Source organism: Scardinius erythrophthalmus, assembly GCF_964197995.2.
Source record: "Scardinius erythrophthalmus genome assembly, chromosome: 20".
Taxonomy (NCBI): domain Eukaryota; kingdom Metazoa; phylum Chordata; class Actinopteri; order Cypriniformes; family Leuciscidae; genus Scardinius; species Scardinius erythrophthalmus.
In genome coordinates this window covers 24,651,367-24,671,651 of record NC_138240.1, presented here as the reverse complement: position 1 = coordinate 24,671,651, position 20,285 = coordinate 24,651,367, and the positions used below count along the sequence as shown (strand labels likewise).

Sequence of the window (20,285 nt, the reverse complement as noted above, 5' to 3'; positions counted from 1 at the left end):
TATGTCTCTCATGGATGGTTTTGGAAAGTGGTTTGGGAAGAACATGCTATAACCAGTTCATGCTTGTGGTTTTGTTTGTCAAACGCAACGCTTCTGAAACGAAACCATAGGGAGTTTATTTTCAGCACTCTATGGGAAATGTCAGCGTTTTCTTTCTGATGAGTGGGCAAAACCAGATACACAAGACCACAGACAGAGTATCAATATTAAAGTTTAAGTACATCAAGTAAACAATGATGATTTGCCAATCTAACCAAAAATAATTCATAATACATTTAAACAATAATTGTATTGTTTAGATGAACAATTGTGTCACAAAACAGGACGTTTTAATCTGAGATTCTACAATGTTATGTAAATCGTTCACATAGCAAACCTAATTCATATACCATCTATCTATAAAAACAGAATTACTTCAATAGTTGCTAGACTGCAATCTTCCATCTATCCATTCTCTAGACAGCTTGTCCTCTGTAGGGTTGCAGGGATGTTGGAGAATATCTCAGTATCTCAGGTTAAAGCCTGTGAAATCTCCTGAATGGATGTCAGTACATCACAGAATTTAGACTGCCATCTTGTGGTTGTTAATATTTCACAAAGCCAAGATCAAACCCCTTAGGCTTTTATGATATTTACTGTTGGGATAATACTGTCACCTAGAGGTTATAAATAAAAATTATACAGGCTCTTGTCTCAAACACCATAAAAATCTGGACTGCACAACCTGTCACTCATATGAGATCACATCAAAAGCAAGCCACAATGATCCAATCAATTCCCAATGGACAAAATCAAGTCAATGTACGTCACAATAGGGAAGAAAAGAATATCGTTATCAGTTTAAAAATGCTGTAAAAGTATTATGGTGAATGGGACACTTTTTGCCATTGAGATGACTGGAAATATGGAAAAAGTGTCCCAATCAACCTCTCTCTCTCTCTCTCTCTCTCTCTCTCTCTCTCTCTCTCTCTCTCTCTCTCTCTCTCTCTCTCTCTCTCTCTCTCTCTATATATATATATATATATATATATATATATATATATATATATATATATATATATATATATATATATATATATATATATATATTTTACTTACGTGACAAACTAGTAAAGTTCCAACTCATATGAAAAAGGTAAAAAGGGTTATTTTGCAGTTTGGTTTATTTATTTCCTTTGCCTTTTCATCAAGTTGTTTGTGGTTTTAAAATCAAATGCTCTCCCCTGCACACCTCTTGTCTATTATAGGGTCTGTGCCAAACTGATATCTGTAAAAATTTATTCTGGGACCTGGAATGGATTTAATCCAGTGATCAAAGTTTTTTTTTTATTGTTCATGTGTTTTTCTGTCATAGACCTTAGTCAGGACAGCACTATATTTAATTTGAAAATGAGGCTGTGATGGATAGAAGTACAGTGTGTTCAATGGATCGAACTGTTGTTTAACAACATATATTATTCAGCTGACAAAACAAAAACAAAACAAAAAGTTAGTTAAATATACAAAAACTCCATTAAAACAGTTCTTTAAGTTCTGATTTTTGAAAATTACACATGATCTAGGAACTTTATAGTGTGGGCCATTGTAAAGACTAAGTCTATAACCCTGTTACTGAATATCTCCTCGTTTGTTTCCAATGTTACGTATAATTATTACCTGCAGTCATTATGTTCGTCTTGTATTTAAACTCCCTGTTATGTCCAGTCCCTTGTCGGTTCTCATATGTGCTCAGGGGTTTGTGATTTTCTTCTCTGAGTGTTAGGTTTAAATAAGGATTATTCTGAGTAAGTATTTCGCCTCATAGTGCGTGCAGACTAGACCGTTACAATTTGATGAACAGGCATTATAAAACTATTTACAGTTGACGTTGTGGGAAACAATAAATGTTTTTCTTAGTGTGCTTAAGGTGTGCTTCTTGAGGAAACAAGTAATTTAATGGTTTTATTTAAGTTAGAACTGTCATTAATCTGACTATATTAACCTGACAAATTAGTTTACATAAATAGAAGTAATTGTAATGGGTTAAGCCAAGTAACAACAGATCCTTGAAATAACAACTAATGCTGGTTAGACTCTGTCCAAACGACTGTGTATTAACTTGATATGCTTTAAAATGTAAGGTTCAAAGTTCATATTAACAATCTGACATGCAAAAATAACCCACAATTTTAACACAGAACTGAGTGAGTTACTCACCAATACTAAAGCTCATTACTTTTTTTAGCAGTAAAAAAAAAAAAAAAAAAAAAAAAAAAACTGCAGTTTGTCACTTCAGTTTTGTATTTACACTTGCAGACTGAAGGAATCATGTTAGAAAAAGTTGAGCAAGCTGCCTGACAGGTGAAAGAGGAAAACCTTTTATTCCTCCTAGATACAGTCATGTCACTCTGTGGGTCAAACTCTGAGTGGATGATGCAAAAGCCTTTACAGAGGAAATACCTGATTTTTCACCTTTGTTAAATATTTATCTGACGTTTGTTCGACACTCGTCTATCAAGATGGAGCTGTACATAACCATTCTCACCCTTGCTGTTGTTCTTTCAGCTGATGCTGAATGTAAGTTAAAGTTTTATAATCAGGAAGTTGTAAAATGACAAAACTGATCATGTGTAACACCATTAGTCGTTCATTCAAAACCTGCTTGTGTTTTTGTTAAGGGTTTTACGTGTTTCCTTTCACACAATTTGGTTTGTAAAATTTGTATTCTTGGTACTATTTTCCACAAGTAACAAGTAATGTTCAAAACTCTTGGTACAAAAACTATTTCATGTACATGTTTTAAATCACCTTTAGTGGTGCTAAGAAATGTTATAGTACTCCATCATGATGTCATCATAAAACACAATGGACACTTACAAATCAGCAATGATTAGAATGTCTGTGCAATGTGTTATCAGAAGTTGTAGTCAATGAAGACATGGCAAGACAAGTTTCTGTCAGATTTGAGAGTTGAATAGACTTCACAGTTGCAGGTAATGCTCTCTAAACAATTAATAGCCTACAGTTATCTGAACACATCATTGTTGAATGTTCTTGTATTTTTTAAATGTTCTTGTATTCAATAAATTCCATACATATTTTTCTATATTATTTATTTAGGGTCACACTTTTTTTCTGATCCAAGGTTCTTGCTTTTAAAATATTAACAGACAACTAATGTAAAGACATATTCTGAAATGTACATGTAAGGATGTGTACATGATTCCAGTCAGGATCGGCTAAAGATTTACTGAACTTATACACTGAATAGTTGAAGTTACTGATTACAATCAAACACTACATCTGCATAGGTTTTGCTCCCAACACTTTAAATCTATGACCCTCCAATGGTTTTGGAAAATGGATGGATAGACCTTAGAAGTTATAATTATGAAAACATAGCATTGGAAGAACATTCTGATAGGTAGCATATATTATTAGGTAACTCTACATGAAAACACAAGCAGTTGATTTCAAACCCCAGTGACATAAAAAAAAAAATAGCATGTATAATGCCAACAGTACCGGCCAGCATCACACAGCCTGTACTGGGGTTTTTAAGTGGATAATTTGAAAAAAGACCTTGCAGTACTGAACTCAATAAAAAAGTTCATTGATACAAAGTTGGCTTGAGTAAGCCTGATCAGAAAGTGTGAAAAGTTTGAAGGTTTTCAGTTTGAAGTTTATAGTATCTTTAAAGCTTAAAGTTATAATGTGTTGAAGGCAACATTTAGATAGATAGATAGATAGATAGATAGATAGATAGATAGATAGATAGATAGATAGATAGATAGATAGATAGATAGATAGATAGATAGATAGATAGATAGATAGATAGATAGATAGATAGATAGATAGATAGATAGATAGATAGATAGATAGATAGATAGATAGGGTGGTTGCTAGGGTATTATGGGTGGTTACTAGGGTGTTGCTATGCATTTGCTAAGGTATTCTGGGTGGTTGCTAGGGTGTTGCTATTCGGTTGCTAAGGTACTCTGTGTGGTTGTCTTGTGCTTGCTAGGGTACACGGTATTCTGTGTGGTTTTAGGGTACTCAGGGTGGTTGTATTAAAATATTCCTAGTTCATGCATGTTGCTTACTACACATGCCAGAATCACTGTAACAGCCCTTTCCTGAACTATTATTCCTGTATACCCCTTTTAGCCTTTGTTAAGTTGTTAGCTGTGGAAGTCATTATCAACACGTGATAAATAAAAAGAATTAATCAAAGTGAATGATTGTTTATTTATATGTTTGTTTGTCATTATTCCATTACTCACATTGACTTCAAGTCCTCGCATTACCTATTGATTTGTATACAGCTAGATTCTTCATTTGCCAGTTATGCAGCTAAAATAGTTTTACAATGATTGTAGATGATTGAGATTTATTTCATTTCATGTATACTCAGATTATAACAGACACACAATGAGTTGATGAATAGCCTACATAAAGCAGTTGGATAGTTAATGCCTAATTTCACAGATATGAAAGGGACCCATGTCCTTAAATTCACAAAAGCACAATTCAGGTTTGTAACAGTTTATAACAAGGAATAGTTATTGATGGCTTCACACAAAAGTACATCACAGGTACAGAATGAGCATTTAAACCATAAAAATACATAATACATTACACTCAGATTGCCCAATTCTGCTTAAAACATCATGGGATGGCATCCCCATGTACTGTACCTCAAGGTGTAGAATGTGAGGGAACAAACAATGTACAATCATAACAAAGGAAAGAAAAAACTCAGTCTTTTGACCCAATTACCAGCTCAAGCACCAGGACGGACAAGGGGAAAAAAGAGCTCTGTAGAACTGATATAAAAACATACTGTAAAGAACACCTTTGGTTTATTATAGCATATACTGTATGTTAAATCAAACCTTTCGCAAAGATGCAAAAAAGAATGCAAATGTGAACCCCTCGAACACAAACAAAGTGATGTTTTGGAATTAGGAGGCTTGGGATGAGATGTGTAAAAAAATAATCATACACAAAATATTGTTTTAAAGACAAAAACCTTACAAATGTCTTGAAATAAAACATCAACAATCATGTCTTGAGGGTGTGGTAACAGTAGAAGCGAAATAATTGACTCAGAGTCATGGCTATTTCATGTGTATAACTATATTGACTTTATTATGCTCATTCTATTTCAGTATTCCATGAATATTTTGGAATTCATGGATGCTCTGAGACCGATGGAGAGGATATGCATGGAATCGATGGAGAGGAAATGTGGCATGCTGACTTTAATCAGAAGAGAGGAGTAGTAACAATACCTGATTTTGGAAATCCTCTTGTATTTCCTGGATATTATGAAACAAGTGTTGTTGAAATGAAAGGATGCAAAAGTGATGTAGCCTTTTTGACTAACATTTTCAAGAGCCCACCACCAGAAATGGGTAAGGCATGAAAATGTGCTATTAAATCTTACATTTTTGAACATCAATACTGCATATACATACAGGGATATGTTAACTCTTTATAAAGGGGAGCATTACTAATATCCCATCTACAAATGCATTAAAAGTCAGTAGTAGGCAGTTATAACAACATAACAATTTAACTCTCGTTATGAATTCTTAATAATAATGCTACTTTTAACCTTATTTTATTCAAAACCAAATTCACGAGTTACGCTTTGATGCATGAACTGAGCTTTTAATCTATCTGGAAACAGAAATGAAATTAAAGTTAGATACATCCAGTGTAATCAAGTTTTGCCTCGATATCAGTGACAAGTTCACAGCGATATCTATATTTGTTTGAATTAATTAAATATATATATATATATGTATATATTTTTTTTTAGATGCACCACAAACTTCCATCTATCCAAGGGATGATGTACAACTAGGTGTTCAGAACACCCTCATCTGTCATGTGACTGACTTCTATCCTCCATCTATCAGCATATCATGGACTAAGAATAATGTTAATGTGGCAGAGGGCATGAGTTTAAGCCAGTACCGTCCAAGGGCAGAGGGTACCTTCAGCATCTTCTCTACTTTAAGGATTACACCTATTGAAGGAGACATTTACAGCTGCACTGTGATCCACATAGCCCTCAAGGGTCAACCTCAGAGCAAAACATGGGGTGAGTGTCATCTTCAAATCGAAGAAATTGATGTTAGATTTCAGTGCAGCTTAATAAAAAATAAAAAATAAATCTTCTTTCTGTTAATATTTTTACGCAGCCTCCAATATCCTATTCATGTTTTTTTTTTTTTTTTTTTTTTCTTCAGATGTTGATGTTGCCCTCCCAAGCGTTGGTCCAGCTGTGTTCTGTGGAGTGGGTCTGACTCTTGGATTGTTGGGAGTCGCAGCTGGAACTTTCTTCCTCATTAAAGGAAACAACTGCAACTGACTTGGAAGCAAAGTTCTTCTCAAAGTGCTTCTGAGTAACAGCCCATATCTGTAATCAGAATCATTCAACCTAAAATAATGGTGTATAGTGACCCATGTTAAAGTATAATTGCTGCTAAATATATTAAATATATATATAAATGTAAATATATAAATGTATTAAATATAATACATAAATAAGAGCGGCCTACAAACTTCTTGCTTACGAAAAAATTTCTTCTTCTTAAGCTTACTTGAGCTGACTATAACGGCAAAACATTCTTCAGTAAAAATCTTCTACAATTGATTGCATCTCTGACTCCTGGTTTTTATTGATGATATTTTGTCCTCGGTTCTATAGTGATATAATGAGCCAAGGCCATCAAAACCTTATTTATCTGAAGTATTTATCTTAAGGTCCTTTTTATTTGTAGAATTTATTTCACTATATGTTGCCTCCTAACCATATTTCTTGAAGTTTAACACACATATTTGTTTTATTATTCATAATGTACCACAACAATAAATGTCTTTATGGAACTTTTAGAATATATTATCATTATCATTATCATTAAAAAAGCATTGTATTTGATTGTGTCTGGCAACTTGAAAAAATGTGTTTATTGGGTACAACAAACATTTAATGATAATATAAGCATTTCAAAGTTTCTAATTTCTATGTACACTAATTATGTAAAACTATACTGTCAGTACACCATATACAAAGGAACTACTCAGATCAACTCAATGCATTTATTTCCATTTAAAGGAGTGGAATCTGATAGAAAAATATTAGGCTTAAAAGATTCCTTATCCTAATATCCTAAGCATTTGTGGTGTAGTCTTTAGAATTTTCTGTTTGCCTCTCGGGCATTATAAATTCCATGTGTACAAAGTTTTGAGAAGTTTGGACTGTGCTCACAATATATAGACATAATAGTCATAATGTGTCATACCAGACACATAAAAAAATTATTCTTTTGATAACTTTTTTGTCACCACTGGTCTAGAGCTGACGTGCAACATTTGGTGAAGGTCTGACAAACAGCCTAGGAGAAGTTCAATAAAGTAGTTTTTTTAATAAAAATTTCAGTTCACATGGTTTCAGAGTTATTATCTAAAATGTTAAACTGCTTATCATAGTGTCATCTTGTGGCAGATTTTCATAAAAATCTATACACATATTAATTTCACAAGATGTACAGGTACAGTTTAATGACATTTGTAAGCATAGAAATTTACATTAAATAATGATCTGTTAATCATTATGTAATGTTTAACCCTTAAATGCATGAATGTTTCACCAATACCCGATACAATCAAACTCTCCTGATATTAGAGTAACAATTACAGAATAATTATGACCGCCGCTAGCGTAGCTAGTGAAAGCGGTCATATAGGGATTGTCAAAGTTTTTTTTTTTTTTTTTTTCGTCACCTTACTGAATTTTTCGTCAACGATACCAGGGACACCGAAGCACCGGGAAACATGAAATTTGGTGGGCATGTAGCCCCACTAGTCTTCTAAGGAAAAATTTCGTTTGGTCCCCGGGGGCCACTCCCCCCCCGCGCTGGGCCCCCCCAATCCCCAAAAAATGCAGTTTTTCCTAAATAACTACCTGAACCGTGGCACCGAGGATGAAGAAATTTTTATGGTATGTTGGTCTACTAGACTTTTACGGAAAAATTTCGTTTGGTCCCCGGGGGCCACTTCCCCCCCCGCGCTGGGGCCCCCGTAAATTTTTCGTCAACGATACCAGGGACACCGAAGCACCGGGGAACATGAAATTTGGTGGGCATGTAGCCCCTCTAGACTTCTAAGGAAAAATTTCGTTTGGTCCCCGGGGGCCACTCCCCCCCCGCGCTGGGCCCCCCCAAACCCCAAAAAATGGAGTTTTTCCTAAATAACTACCTGAACCGTGGCACCGAGGATGAAGACATTTTTATGGTATGTTGGTCTACTAGACTTTTACGGAAAAATTTCGTTTGGTCCCCGGGGGCCACTCCCCCCCCCCCCGCGCTGGGGCCCCCGTAAATTTTTCGTCAACGATACCAGGGACACCGAAGCACCGGGGAACATGAAATTTGGTGGGCATGTAGCCCCACTACACTTCTACGGAAAAATTTCGTTTGGTCCCCGGGGGCCACTCCCCCCCCGCGCTGGGCCCCCCCAAACCCCAAAAAATGCAGTTTTTCCTAAATAACTACCTGAACCGTGGCACCGAGGATGAAGAAATTTTTATGGTATGTTGGTCTACTAGACTTTTACGGAAAAATTTCGTTTGGTCCCCGGGGGCCACTCCCCCTCCCCCCCCCCCCCCCCCGCGCTGGGGCCCCCTTAAATTTTTCGGCAACGATACCAGGGACACCGAAACACCGGGAAACATGAAATTTGGTGGGCATGTAGCCCCACTAGACTTCTACGGAAAAATTTCGTTTGGTCCCCAGGGGCCACTCCCCCCCCCCCCCTGCGCTGGGCCCCCCCAAACCCAAAAAAATGCAGTTTTTCCTAAATAACTACCTGAACCGTGGCACCGAGGATGAAGAAATTTTTATGTTGCTCTTAAGGGCCCACATCAACCTAGCCCATAATCACTCATTTGTGATTTGCGCCCCTCCCATAAAAAATGAAAATGCAATATTATTCTGCTTTAATCGCCCCTATCTTCAGTGGAGATGTTCAGAACTGCACCATATTTCATGTGTATGATTAACTTGACATCCTCTGGGGGTATCCTCTGCTAAGTTTTGTAGAATTTCATCCATGGGGGGGTATAAAATAAATTCATTTATGTGCACATTTAGTGACTGTACACTCATCGGCCTGTAGATGGTGCTGTTGAGCGAAGGGTTGCTGGTTTAGGATGATACTGTCACACACACACATGCAGGAATACAAACAAACGCAAGCATGCACACACACTGACATCCACACGCACAGACACACACCCATACACACACATACAAATCCACATGCACAGACACACACACACAAACACACACGCGCACACATGTACGCACACATACATACACGCACAGACACACACACACACACACACACAGACACACACATACACAAACACACACACACACACACACACACACACACACACACACACACACACACACACACACACACAGACAGACATGCACATACTATTACTTTTTTTAGGTATATACATAAACACGCAATACAGCCAAATTACTCCACGTCATTTATTTTTGTGGAAAGCCAGTGCAGCCCTGAGCGGCGGTCATATTTTGTACCGCGATGCGGTACATCTAGTCAAATAAAGCATATTTTGTTACCTTTTGGAGCCTGAAAGACATCAGTTTGAGAAGATGTTTTAATACCATCATCACTGTCCTCGTCAGAGCTCATTTCCCAGTGCATTCAGCATCTGGCTCATATTCACAATCTCAAACATTTTCTCAAAACTATCATTTTCAACATCTTCAAAATCAATATTTTGATCGCTGACAGCTTCTTTACCAGATCCACCATCAAGTGACAGTGACACTAATATTTGATTGTGTTTAGTACTTGCTCTGATGTAAATCGCTGAGCCATCTCAAGTTTTGCTGATGATTCTTCCTATTCTTTTGCTTTCTGCCTGTGTGAAACGTCACTTCATCATTGTGTATCAGACATTGACAACTTGTGGAATAAAGGTGAATCACATTTATCCAGTCATCAAAGATTAAATTATTGTTAAGCAGAAAAAATATACTTACACTGTTACACACTTCAGGTCTTTAGCGACCCTATACAATATTTTTACAAAAAAATAATGGGAAAACTGGCATTCCTTTATAATTTGATGTTAAAATTTGATGTTATTAGCTGCTGAAATTTGATTGGTTGCTGGCGGCCATGTTTTTTAAGTATCCAAACTCAAAGTAAATAGTGAAGCTACTATTCAAAGTTATGATCCAAAATGCAAATTGACATATTAGTGCCACTTAGTGTCAGATGGGTGTGTAGTGGTGAGTAAGGTGCATGATTGGGACCATCCTGCCAATTTTGGGAATTATGGTATCTGACACCCTTTGGTGCTTGGACGTCTGACACCCTTACACTTCGGTGCTTGGACACCTGATATTTAAATTGGTCACTGAATAATACAATAATTCATCGGATTACAGTTTTTTACAATTGCTATGACAGATTTTTCAATACTTTTAACAATTTTCCAAAATTCTTAACACAGTTAGCACTACATCCGTCTGTGTAAGCTATACTATTAACACATTTCTTGTTGCTTTAACACAAAATGCATACAATTAACACAAATTTAAAAAATTTTGAACAACTTTTACACACAAGCTCAAACAAGACCAAAACAATGGATTTTTACTTGCAAATTTACCAATGCTTTAACACTGTATGTCAGAACAGATAACACCATGTTCTAAAGCTAACCTTACAGGCTGAAGTCAAGGTAAACAGCTGTTTATATTGTGAATTGAAACACAAATATATCCCCTGTATTTTATTCCATTGCTACTGAGAAACAGCTGATTGAAGGTATGCAAATATGGGACAATGTGGCAAATATAGCCGTTACTGCAGCAATTCTGTCTGTCTTCTTTTTTCATAAACCATACATTCTATAAAGCTACTCTAAGAAGGGTAATTTATTTTGTTGTATTGAATTTCTGCTGAAAAAAAAAATGCATGCATTTACATTACAAACAAAACAAAAATGTAGAATGTAGAGAGACTTAAAAAAAAAAAAAAACTGCAGTGCAAAACACAATCTATGATCAATACAATATACTGTATATTGTATAAGGGCATACCTGACACATATAATAAATAATGCAGTTTCTGTAATTTCAGCTGATGATAGTGTTTTTTTTTTGTCATTGTGTTATGATTGACTAAATGTTCCTGTTGGAAGAGAACATGTGTTAGTGTTTTGAATAATTATTTGATTTTGAAACATGTTTGCAGTGTTTTGGTAGACATAGTGTATGTGTTAGTGTATTATTGTATTTTGAAAATTAGTTTTGGAGTTTAATTTACAATGTGTGATTTTGAGCATGAAATTAACCGTTTTGCCAATTGTGTGTTTTAGGTGTGTTGGTGCATTAAGAGTTTAGGAAACTTGTTAAATGTATTGAAAAAACTGTCATAGCGATTGTAAAAAAACTGTATTTTGTTGTATTGAATTTCTGCTACAAAAAAACAACAACAAAATGCATGCATTTACATTACAAACAAAACAAAACAGTAGAGAGGCTTCAAAAGAAACTGCAGTGCAAAACACAATCTATGATCAATACAATATACTGTCTGTTGTATAAGGGCAGACCTGACACATAAAATAATGCAGTTTCTGTAATTCCATCTTAGTGTTTTTATGACATTGTGCTATGATTGACAAAATGTTCCTGTTGGACGAGAACATATGTTAGTGTTTTGAAAAATTATTTGATTTTGAGACATGTTTGCAGTGTTTTGGTAGACGTGTGGTAGTGTATTGTTGCTAGTGTATTATTGTATTTTGAAAATTAGTGTTAGAGTTTAGTTTACAATGTGTGATTTTGAGCATGAAATTAACCGTTTTGCCAATTGTGTGTTGTAGGTGTGTTGGTGCGTTAAGAGTTTAGGAAATTTGTTAAAAGTATTGAAAAAATTGTCATAGCATTTGTAAAAAACTGTAATAACTTGACATGGTTTTTGTTGTAAAATGAAAGCAGTATGCTGCCTAGCAACACTTGACACTTATCTTAACACAAACATTTATCTTAGACATCCATCTCACGAACATGAACAAAGCACTGGCAGCATTCAGCTGGGAATTAGTGTGAGTGAAAATGTCACTGCAAAAGCTCTTGTGTTATCATCTTATATGGATACTGTCTCTATTCCTTGTAACAGAAAGTGGTAAGTAACATGAGCGGTATTGAAGTAATATAATTATAACAATAATTGCACTATTATTGTTGTAAGTGTTATTAGTAGTTGTAGTAGTGGTAGTGGTGCAACATTATCTTAAGAAGGGTGACTCATTCTAATGGTGATGGACCTTCTAAGGGAAAAATTACTTGACAAGTACTTTTTATAAAGACAAGCCTCTACTGCAACTGACTGATGCATCCAAGTTCTTCTGTTTCTTTCTTCTTGACATTTATCTGACAGTTTGTTCTCTGTGTTCATTCTTTTTCAGCTAATGTATATTACCGATACCGTTTGTCAAGATGCATCTACAGCTCCTCTAATATCAGTGACATGGTGTATTTTGACAGCTATTATTTCAATAAATATCTATTCATTCAGTTTGACAGCACTCTGGGGAGATTTGTGGGGTTTAATGAGTATGGAATGAAACTTGCGGATTTCTGGAACAGTGGCCCTTTAGTGCAGGAAGAAAGAGCTATTGTGAACTGGTATTGCAAAGGTAATGGTCAAGTGTATGACTCAGCTATCTGTGAGAAATCAGGTAAGTGGCACAAGACTCTTCTCTCATTTTTACTGTCAGTATGTAGAGCATATGCTAGTAACTACAAAATAATTACTAAAAGAATGTTTTAATATCAGAAAATGTCAGAAAAACTTATTGTGAATAAAAATTATTCAAATTTATAGGGATTTTTAAATTGACCTTTCTTTTGTCAAATAAACCATCCCCCCCCCCCCACACACACACACACACACACACACACACACACACACACACACACACACACACACACACACACACACACACACACACACACACACACACACACACACACACACACACACGTTTATTTACTATCTAAATGGGGACATTCCAGAGATGTAATGGTTTTTATACTGTACAAACTGTATATTCCATCCCCTTACACTGACCGCAAACCTACCCATCATACGAAGAGTTCAGATGCAAAAACCTCTAAGTGCCATCTGAACATTTCTTCTAGAATGATAATTTTTATCAAGCTTGTTTATTTAAGTTCAGTAATTTCACTTAAATGGCAATTCATAGGTAATTCTCATTGCCATTTAAGTGAAATTACAGAACTTATATATACGAGCTTCATAAAAATGATTATTCTAGAAGAAAATTTCAGATGGCACTTAGAGGTTTTTGCATCTGAACTCTTCAAAACTTGAACACACACATGTTGGTTGGGTTTCCATGTTTTATGGGGACATATACATAATGATTTTTATACTGTATACACGCTGTGTATTTAGGATGCTGCTCTTCTTAATACAGTGAAACCAAATGTTAAGCTCAGTTCAGTGACGCGGGCTGGTGGCAGACATCCAGCTTTACTGATGTGCAGCGCATATGACTTTTATCCTCCACACATCAAAGTGTCCTGGCTGAGAGATGGTAAACTGATGACCTCTGAAGTGACCTCAACAATGGAGATGGCTGATGGAGACTGGTACTACCAGATTCACTCTGAACTGGAATACACTCCTAAATCTGGAGAGAAGATCTCCTGTATGGTGGAGCACGCCAGCTTCAATAAACCCATGATTTATGACTGGGGTAAGAGGAGATACTTCCCTACTGTCATTTTAGTAATATGTTTGTGGGCAGCATAATTTAACACACCAGTGTACCCGACAGATCCGTCTCTCCCAAAGTCTGAGAGGAACAAAATTGCTATTGGATCCTCTGGTCTGGTGCTGGGAATCATCATAGCAGCTGCTGGATTCATTTACTACAAGAAGAAATCAACAGGTTAGTTAAAATGATTTTGAATAATTCAGTTTGATATTAGTATTTTTAAATCTCTCCTGTATACATGCATTGTAAGGTTTTTTTTTTTTTTTTTTGACAGGAAGGATCCTAGTACCTCATTGATGATGGTTGATTTCTCTATAAATGCTAATAACTTGTACAACATGATAAATAAGTATACATATTTCAGGTCCTCATTCTGACTGCAAGGGGGACTGATAATGAAGCTTTTATCCTTTATGACACAATTATAATGAACAGTCTTATTTCCACAATCCTTTAGTTGATGATCCTTTAGTTTCTAAAATTTAAAACAAGGAAATCAATAATGATATAAATATAGCATCAAATCTATAGAGAAATATAAAATATAGAGATAATAGAGATAATTGTTCTTGCTAAGTTTGTCTCTATTTGTACACAATAATGTACTTAAAGCAAAGAGTTTGTGAATGTTGAAACTAAGATATAAGTCTTTGTTGCTGTGCTGAATGCATGAAACAACTAAAGCATTCCTGATGAGCCTTTTTTAACTCTTCTTTCTTTGCTTTAAGAAAACTGATCAAGAATGTGTAAATTGGTCTTAGGAAACTGTTTATTAGCAAACTGTCCCCTATAATGAGTCTGACTTTAAAATGTTGAGATTAACATTTTCTTGATTTTCATGTTTTATATTTCTGACATTTTTTTTCTTTACGAATGGTTTTAAGCTAACAAGTTTTTCTTTACAAATAGTTTTAAGCAAACTAATATTGATTTAGACTTGTAATAATTATTAAAAACTTAGCTGTCATCCATTAACATTCTGATATTTTCTCTGTTCTGAACAGAAAAGTACATAATGAAAAATAGCTATAATTAACAGAAGTTAAAGGATAGATGACAAGAGTTGTTGGCCGGTTAGAGGTTAACTGCAAAAATAAATAAAAAATTATTTCAAGCATTGCTAAGTGGTTTATTTTACCACAGTTGTTGCAGCGTTTGCTGTATGCATAGCACATACCTTTCTCTGAAGTGTGGCCGATACAGGTATTAATTTTTTTTTTTTTTTTTTTTACGCTTTCATACTCCCCTCTGACTGTTCTTGCAGCAAGCATTTGTTAACATCCAAGTCAAGGTTGAGTTTTTGAGTTTTGAGTATGTGGTTGTTGATTATCAAACGTTAAAATGCTGAGGTGTTATTAAATATAGGTATATCCTCATCAAGATGACAGTAACTTTCACATGATTAAAGGAACTTCCATGAGCTTGAGCCTCCATGACCGCATGAGGTTTTGTGAGGAAGTATCACAAACCTAAATATCCAGTTTGGTTGTGTTTGTGACAGTCACGCATATCTGGCATTTCAAAACTGGTTTACCATGATTGTTGTAAACATACAAACGGGTTCTTTTACAGGAGCACTGGTGCTTGTCATGGGGAAGTTTTGGGGGAACTATGAGGAAGTTTTGATCAGATTTGAACAATCTTCTTGTTTCATAATATAGTAATACATTAACAAATATGAACCCCTTTCACAGACTGGACATCGCTTTCTTTTCATACAGATTACATAAACAGAGAATATTTGTTTTGAATGAGATCACTTAAAAGTAGAATGTTATATGTCTATAACTTAAATGTTATAGATATATTGCTCAAGTATTCGCTGAGGTTTGTTTCATTTTTGTGATGCACTCCAGATAAAAGTTCACATACTGAGATGGCTGACAGCACACCCCGTTTGTTTTCTTTATTTTACAAAAGCACAATGTTTGTGTTTGACTGCAAGTTGACACAAATTCACGTTATTTTAAATCGATTTTGCTGCTATATGTGAAAAAACCCACACAATCCACTGATGTTTTTGTCGACCCCAGAGGGTTAAACAAAATTTAACATGCTTGTTCAATGAACCTTAAACAATTATTGCACATGCACCTGTGGAATAACAGATTACAGGTGGTAGACAATTAAAGTCACGGCTACAGTAACTTTACCTTGCAGGGGCAAAACATATGTCACCACTGACAAGTGCCTTGGTGGAAAAGTGGAGTAACATCTCACAGATCTAGTGCAGTCCATGGATGAGATACACTGGTGGTTACACCAACTTTTTTTTCCAGGGAATCATTATTCCATTTCTGTTGACCAGATGTCTGTGAAACTTGTTCAGTTTATGTCTCAGTTGTTGAAATGTTTATACTAATATAAATAAAAGTAGTTGAATCTGAGAGAACATTTCTTTTTTTGCTGAGTTTATCTTACTGAATATAATATTTCATGTATCTGTTGGGCCTTATCATGCCAAAAGACTGCTGGTATCACATTGTCCTGTACATCGGTGACCACACCTGATTTCACCAAAAAAGCTTTTTCAAAGCATTGAATACAAAACCAGAAGTCACTATTGGTGTTAGTTGTTAAAAAAAAAACATATTTTTACAAACAAATTCTATGCTCTATACTAATGTCTTGACCATTTTAAGAGGGGACAGTCGGGTAAGATGAGCCATAGTAAAGACAATCTTATCACAACACATCAGTGACAGCAGTGCTTGAGTGACATTACTTAAAACTTATGCTATCAAGAATGAATATCTAATTTTGTCAACACATAATGTCACTGCAACCACATGGTCTGAGATATTCTGCTAAAGAGAAAGTACATCATGATCTGTTTCTAGAATTGTGAAAATACAGTAAAAAAGTTATATTGTGAAATGTTATTACAATTTCAATATACTGTTTTTCTATTTTAATATTTTAAAATGTAATTTTTATTAAAGCTGAATTTAAAGCATCATTTGTCTTTAGTGACACTGAAATCATTCTAAAATGCTGATTTGCTTTTCAATTATTACAGTTTTTCTCGATTGCTTAAACACATTTCTTGAAACTATGCCTCGTATTCTCAAAACTGTAAACACAAATCCCCAAACATCCTATTTCCAGGTCAAAATGAAGCTCTACACTCAAAACCATTCACTCTTGCTGAAAAACCAAACTTTGCCCTCAGACAGGACACACAAGCCCTCACAATCACATACACTACAACATAGTCTTACACACTGGTGCTAGGGATGCGCGGTATACCGGTACTGCAAAAATACCGGTATATATTATATTTCAAACGGTACAATATCATAATTTTGCTCAATTCGGTATTTAATGCGCTGCTGTTTCGAAGTTCACCGCTAGGCGGCAGTGCGCTACCCAAACTGACGCGGGTCACGCACAACCGGCAAACGGTGACAACGGAGGAACACGATGGATCAAACAGATGAAGCTCATTCTACACGCCCGAAATTAATAAATAAAGAGAGCAGTAGGAGTGAAATATAGCATTACTTTGCCTACAAAAGTAAGGAGAAAGGTGAAGCAACAGACCTCAATGCACCACTCTACAAACACTGCTTTAAATTTGCGACGGGAGGCAACACATCAAATCTGGCTAACGTTGAGCACTTGTCACTTGATCATCCTGACTTGTTCAAAGAGTTCAGAGATCGACAGGTGAGTCCATCATTCAACTGTTTTAATTTAGACTTTTATTCATAGCGCACATACATAAAAGCTTATCAATTAAATATGACACGGTAAACACGAAAGCTCAAATGTGCTTGCATGACACGCTAGAACCAATGAAGTTTAGGTCTCATAATTTTTGCACTTTCAAACAATCATATATTAATTGAATTTGAATGAATAAAGAGATTAGTGATATTAATTTTAGTATTAGTGATAGTAAAATGAATGGCATATCACTGCTGCTGTGGCGAGTGCGACCCCTAGAGGAATCTAAGGAATCTAGAGTAATAGTAGTAATATGGATATTACTAATATGAATGTTAGAGTAACACTTTACATTTAAGCTACATTTGTCAACATTCATTAGGTAACCTGACCTAACCGTATTATAGCATTTATTAATCTAGATCGATCAATCAGTAATTATTATTTAAATATACTAATACATGTTTAGCATGTTAACATTACTTTATATGCAATGCATTAAACTAATATGAACCCAAACACAAACCAAACAGTAATCAAACCAAGATGAATAAATGCTATAAATGTTGATAATTCTCTGTTAATGCATGACAGCTAAAAATTAGTCATTTCATTTTTCTATTATTATTCTGTATTAATCAATTATTATAGATATTAACCTATTTTAATTGTATCATTTCAGGTTTCTTTCTTTCTTTTTTTTTCAAAATCGAAATTTAATCTACTGTAAGTTCCCTGACTGTTTTTTATTTATTTTAACATTTTGATACTTTTTGTTTGCACTGCAGAGTTTCAAGCAGTGTTTTTTAATAAAATTGTTTCAATTCACTTAAATTTTGAAGCTGGTTACTTGTCACCTGTGGTATCGATTTAGTATCGATACCGAGGTATTAGGTTCTGGTACCGTACCGAAACCAAAATTATGGTATCGAGCCATCCCTACCTCAAACAGAAAGCACAAAGCCTTTCTTTAAAGTGAATTTCGTTTTTTTATTAATGTTATCTTAATTTTAATCAATGTTTCATCTGGATTTAATAAATAAGAAGTAGTCTAAATATAGTAGAAAATAGATAATCATGACACAGATGCGCGGGCGAGTGAACTGGACTCTTGTCTCATAAATGAACCGAAACTCAGCGTAAGGTATGCTACTTGCCTCATAGACCTGAGAAATATATAGAAAGCTTGAAATGTCTACTTTTAAACATGCAGAACAATTCAAAACGAAGGAAAACAGACTGCTTTCTCCTTATGAAATGTGCATTTCTCTCTGGCGCGTTCTGAGACGATCGCGACGCATCGTCAACTTCATTTTGCAGTCGACACAGAAAACACTTGTTTATTAAAAACAATTAAAATGTCTAGCTATATTTGACATATTAATAATCATTACTTTTGCCGGTTCTTTGTGACAGCTTAGATGCTTTATTCGCAACGCCACCCACATGTTGAACGCGTCACACCGCATCAGCACCGAAAACATGTTTTTTTTTTTTTCAAATCTAAAATAAAAAATCGTGATACGAACCGAATCATAGGTTTGGTCTATCGTTACAGCCAGATGAGAAAGCAAGAGTTTATGGTTTAAAAAACAAAAACAATGGCTATCTGAACATCTTTGCCAAGCCAAACAAGTACAGAATTAGGCTAATCAATAAATTATCGGGGAGGGTCCTGCCTTTTTTCACAATCATTTTGGAGGGTCATAGAAAAAAATATTGCTGGCGAAGGGAGGGTCATGTCTTTTTTGACAACAGATCTCAAAACTCCTCCGGTGGCCCCTTAAATAAATAACGAACAGTCCCTAACATACCTTTTTGCAATCTAGCGATTGGGTGAGTAGACAGTGTTCCGAGCTTCACGCGTTCACCAGGGCCACTAAACGCTGGCGAACATCACAACGGAGCCTCATTACCATTAACGCAATAAACCAACAGAGATACGCTAAAACAGACAGAATAAAAGTGTACCTTCTCTACGCTTGTCACTCTAGGCATTCCCAGCGTGTTTTGGAAACGCGTGCACACACACAAAACAGTAGCGCCGTTGGCAATCGCTCGATAACACCTTAGCCCATCAAGAAAACATTAAAACCTCTCTTAGTGCACTGAACCCAAATAACCAACAACATGCAACAACAGATAGTTTGGACATACCTTGCACTACAAACAGCACCCAGGAACACTGCTGCACTCCAACGCGTCAGCAACTAGCTACCGTGAATGGCTACCGGCATAAGGACCCCAGGTGCCTATACACCTGCCTGCACTTAATTGCCAACCTCTCCCACCCACATTAGATGACGTAACAATACAGGAAAAAGTGAAAGTGCGCGAGAGGCGGAGAAAGAGGGAGAAAAGAGAACACCTCAAATCCACAGGCTACATGTATGTAGGGTAGGCTATATAGGGTTAACACACATAGCACACATGAACAGAAACTGCACTTCAACGTGTCTGATAGCAGACACTTGGACATGGAAGCGCATGAAAGTATCCACTATTAATAACAATGTAAATGCGGTGGATAGGGCTGATAAGAGCTTGCGTTTATTGTCGATGAGATTCGCACACCAGCGCATTATGCAGAGAGAAACCAGCGCACATTTCACTGACTCCTACCCAAGCATATTGATCAATGAGTTTGAAACGTGACTCAATACACAGTTTACGTTCGCGTTTCCTAATTTCGTATGCATAACCGGGGGGCAGGGTTTTATAATATTTTGAAGTTTCCCCAGGCGCCGCCATTGGCTAGCGGACC

General features: G+C 35.8%; 2 protein-coding genes across 3 annotated transcripts; both read left to right on the top strand.

The window, feature by feature from the left end:
• Window positions 1-2,498: 2,498 nt before the first annotated feature.
• On the top strand, window positions 2,499-6,361 carry LOC308681014 (H-2 class II histocompatibility antigen, A-D alpha chain-like; the record flags this gene model as incomplete). The annotated part of the gene is made up of 4 exons (XM_081349536.1): window positions 2,499-2,556; window positions 5,151-5,396; window positions 5,807-6,091; window positions 6,240-6,361. The coding sequence occupies 4 exons, from the start codon at window positions 2,499-2,501 to the stop codon at window positions 6,359-6,361; spliced, it is 711 nt and encodes a 236-aa protein (XP_081205662.1).
• A 5,745-nt stretch (window positions 6,362-12,106) lies between these two features.
• LOC308680199 (H-2 class II histocompatibility antigen, E-S beta chain-like) lies at window positions 12,107-16,238 on the top strand. 2 transcript variants are annotated; one of them, XM_081348210.1, is made up of 5 exons: window positions 12,107-12,231; window positions 12,515-12,787; window positions 13,550-13,831; window positions 13,913-14,026; window positions 14,127-16,238. In XM_081348210.1, exons 1-5 carry the CDS (start codon window positions 12,162-12,164, stop codon window positions 14,147-14,149), a joined length of 762 nt encoding a protein of 253 aa, XP_081204336.1. In that variant the 5' UTR covers window positions 12,107-12,161; the 3' UTR covers window positions 14,150-16,238. The 2 variants fall into 2 exon arrangements, with proteins under 2 accessions (XP_081204336.1, XP_081204337.1); XM_081348211.1 differs by having other exon boundaries at window positions 12,120-12,231; window positions 13,652-13,831.
• The last annotated feature ends 4,047 nt before the right edge of the window (window positions 16,239-20,285 follow it).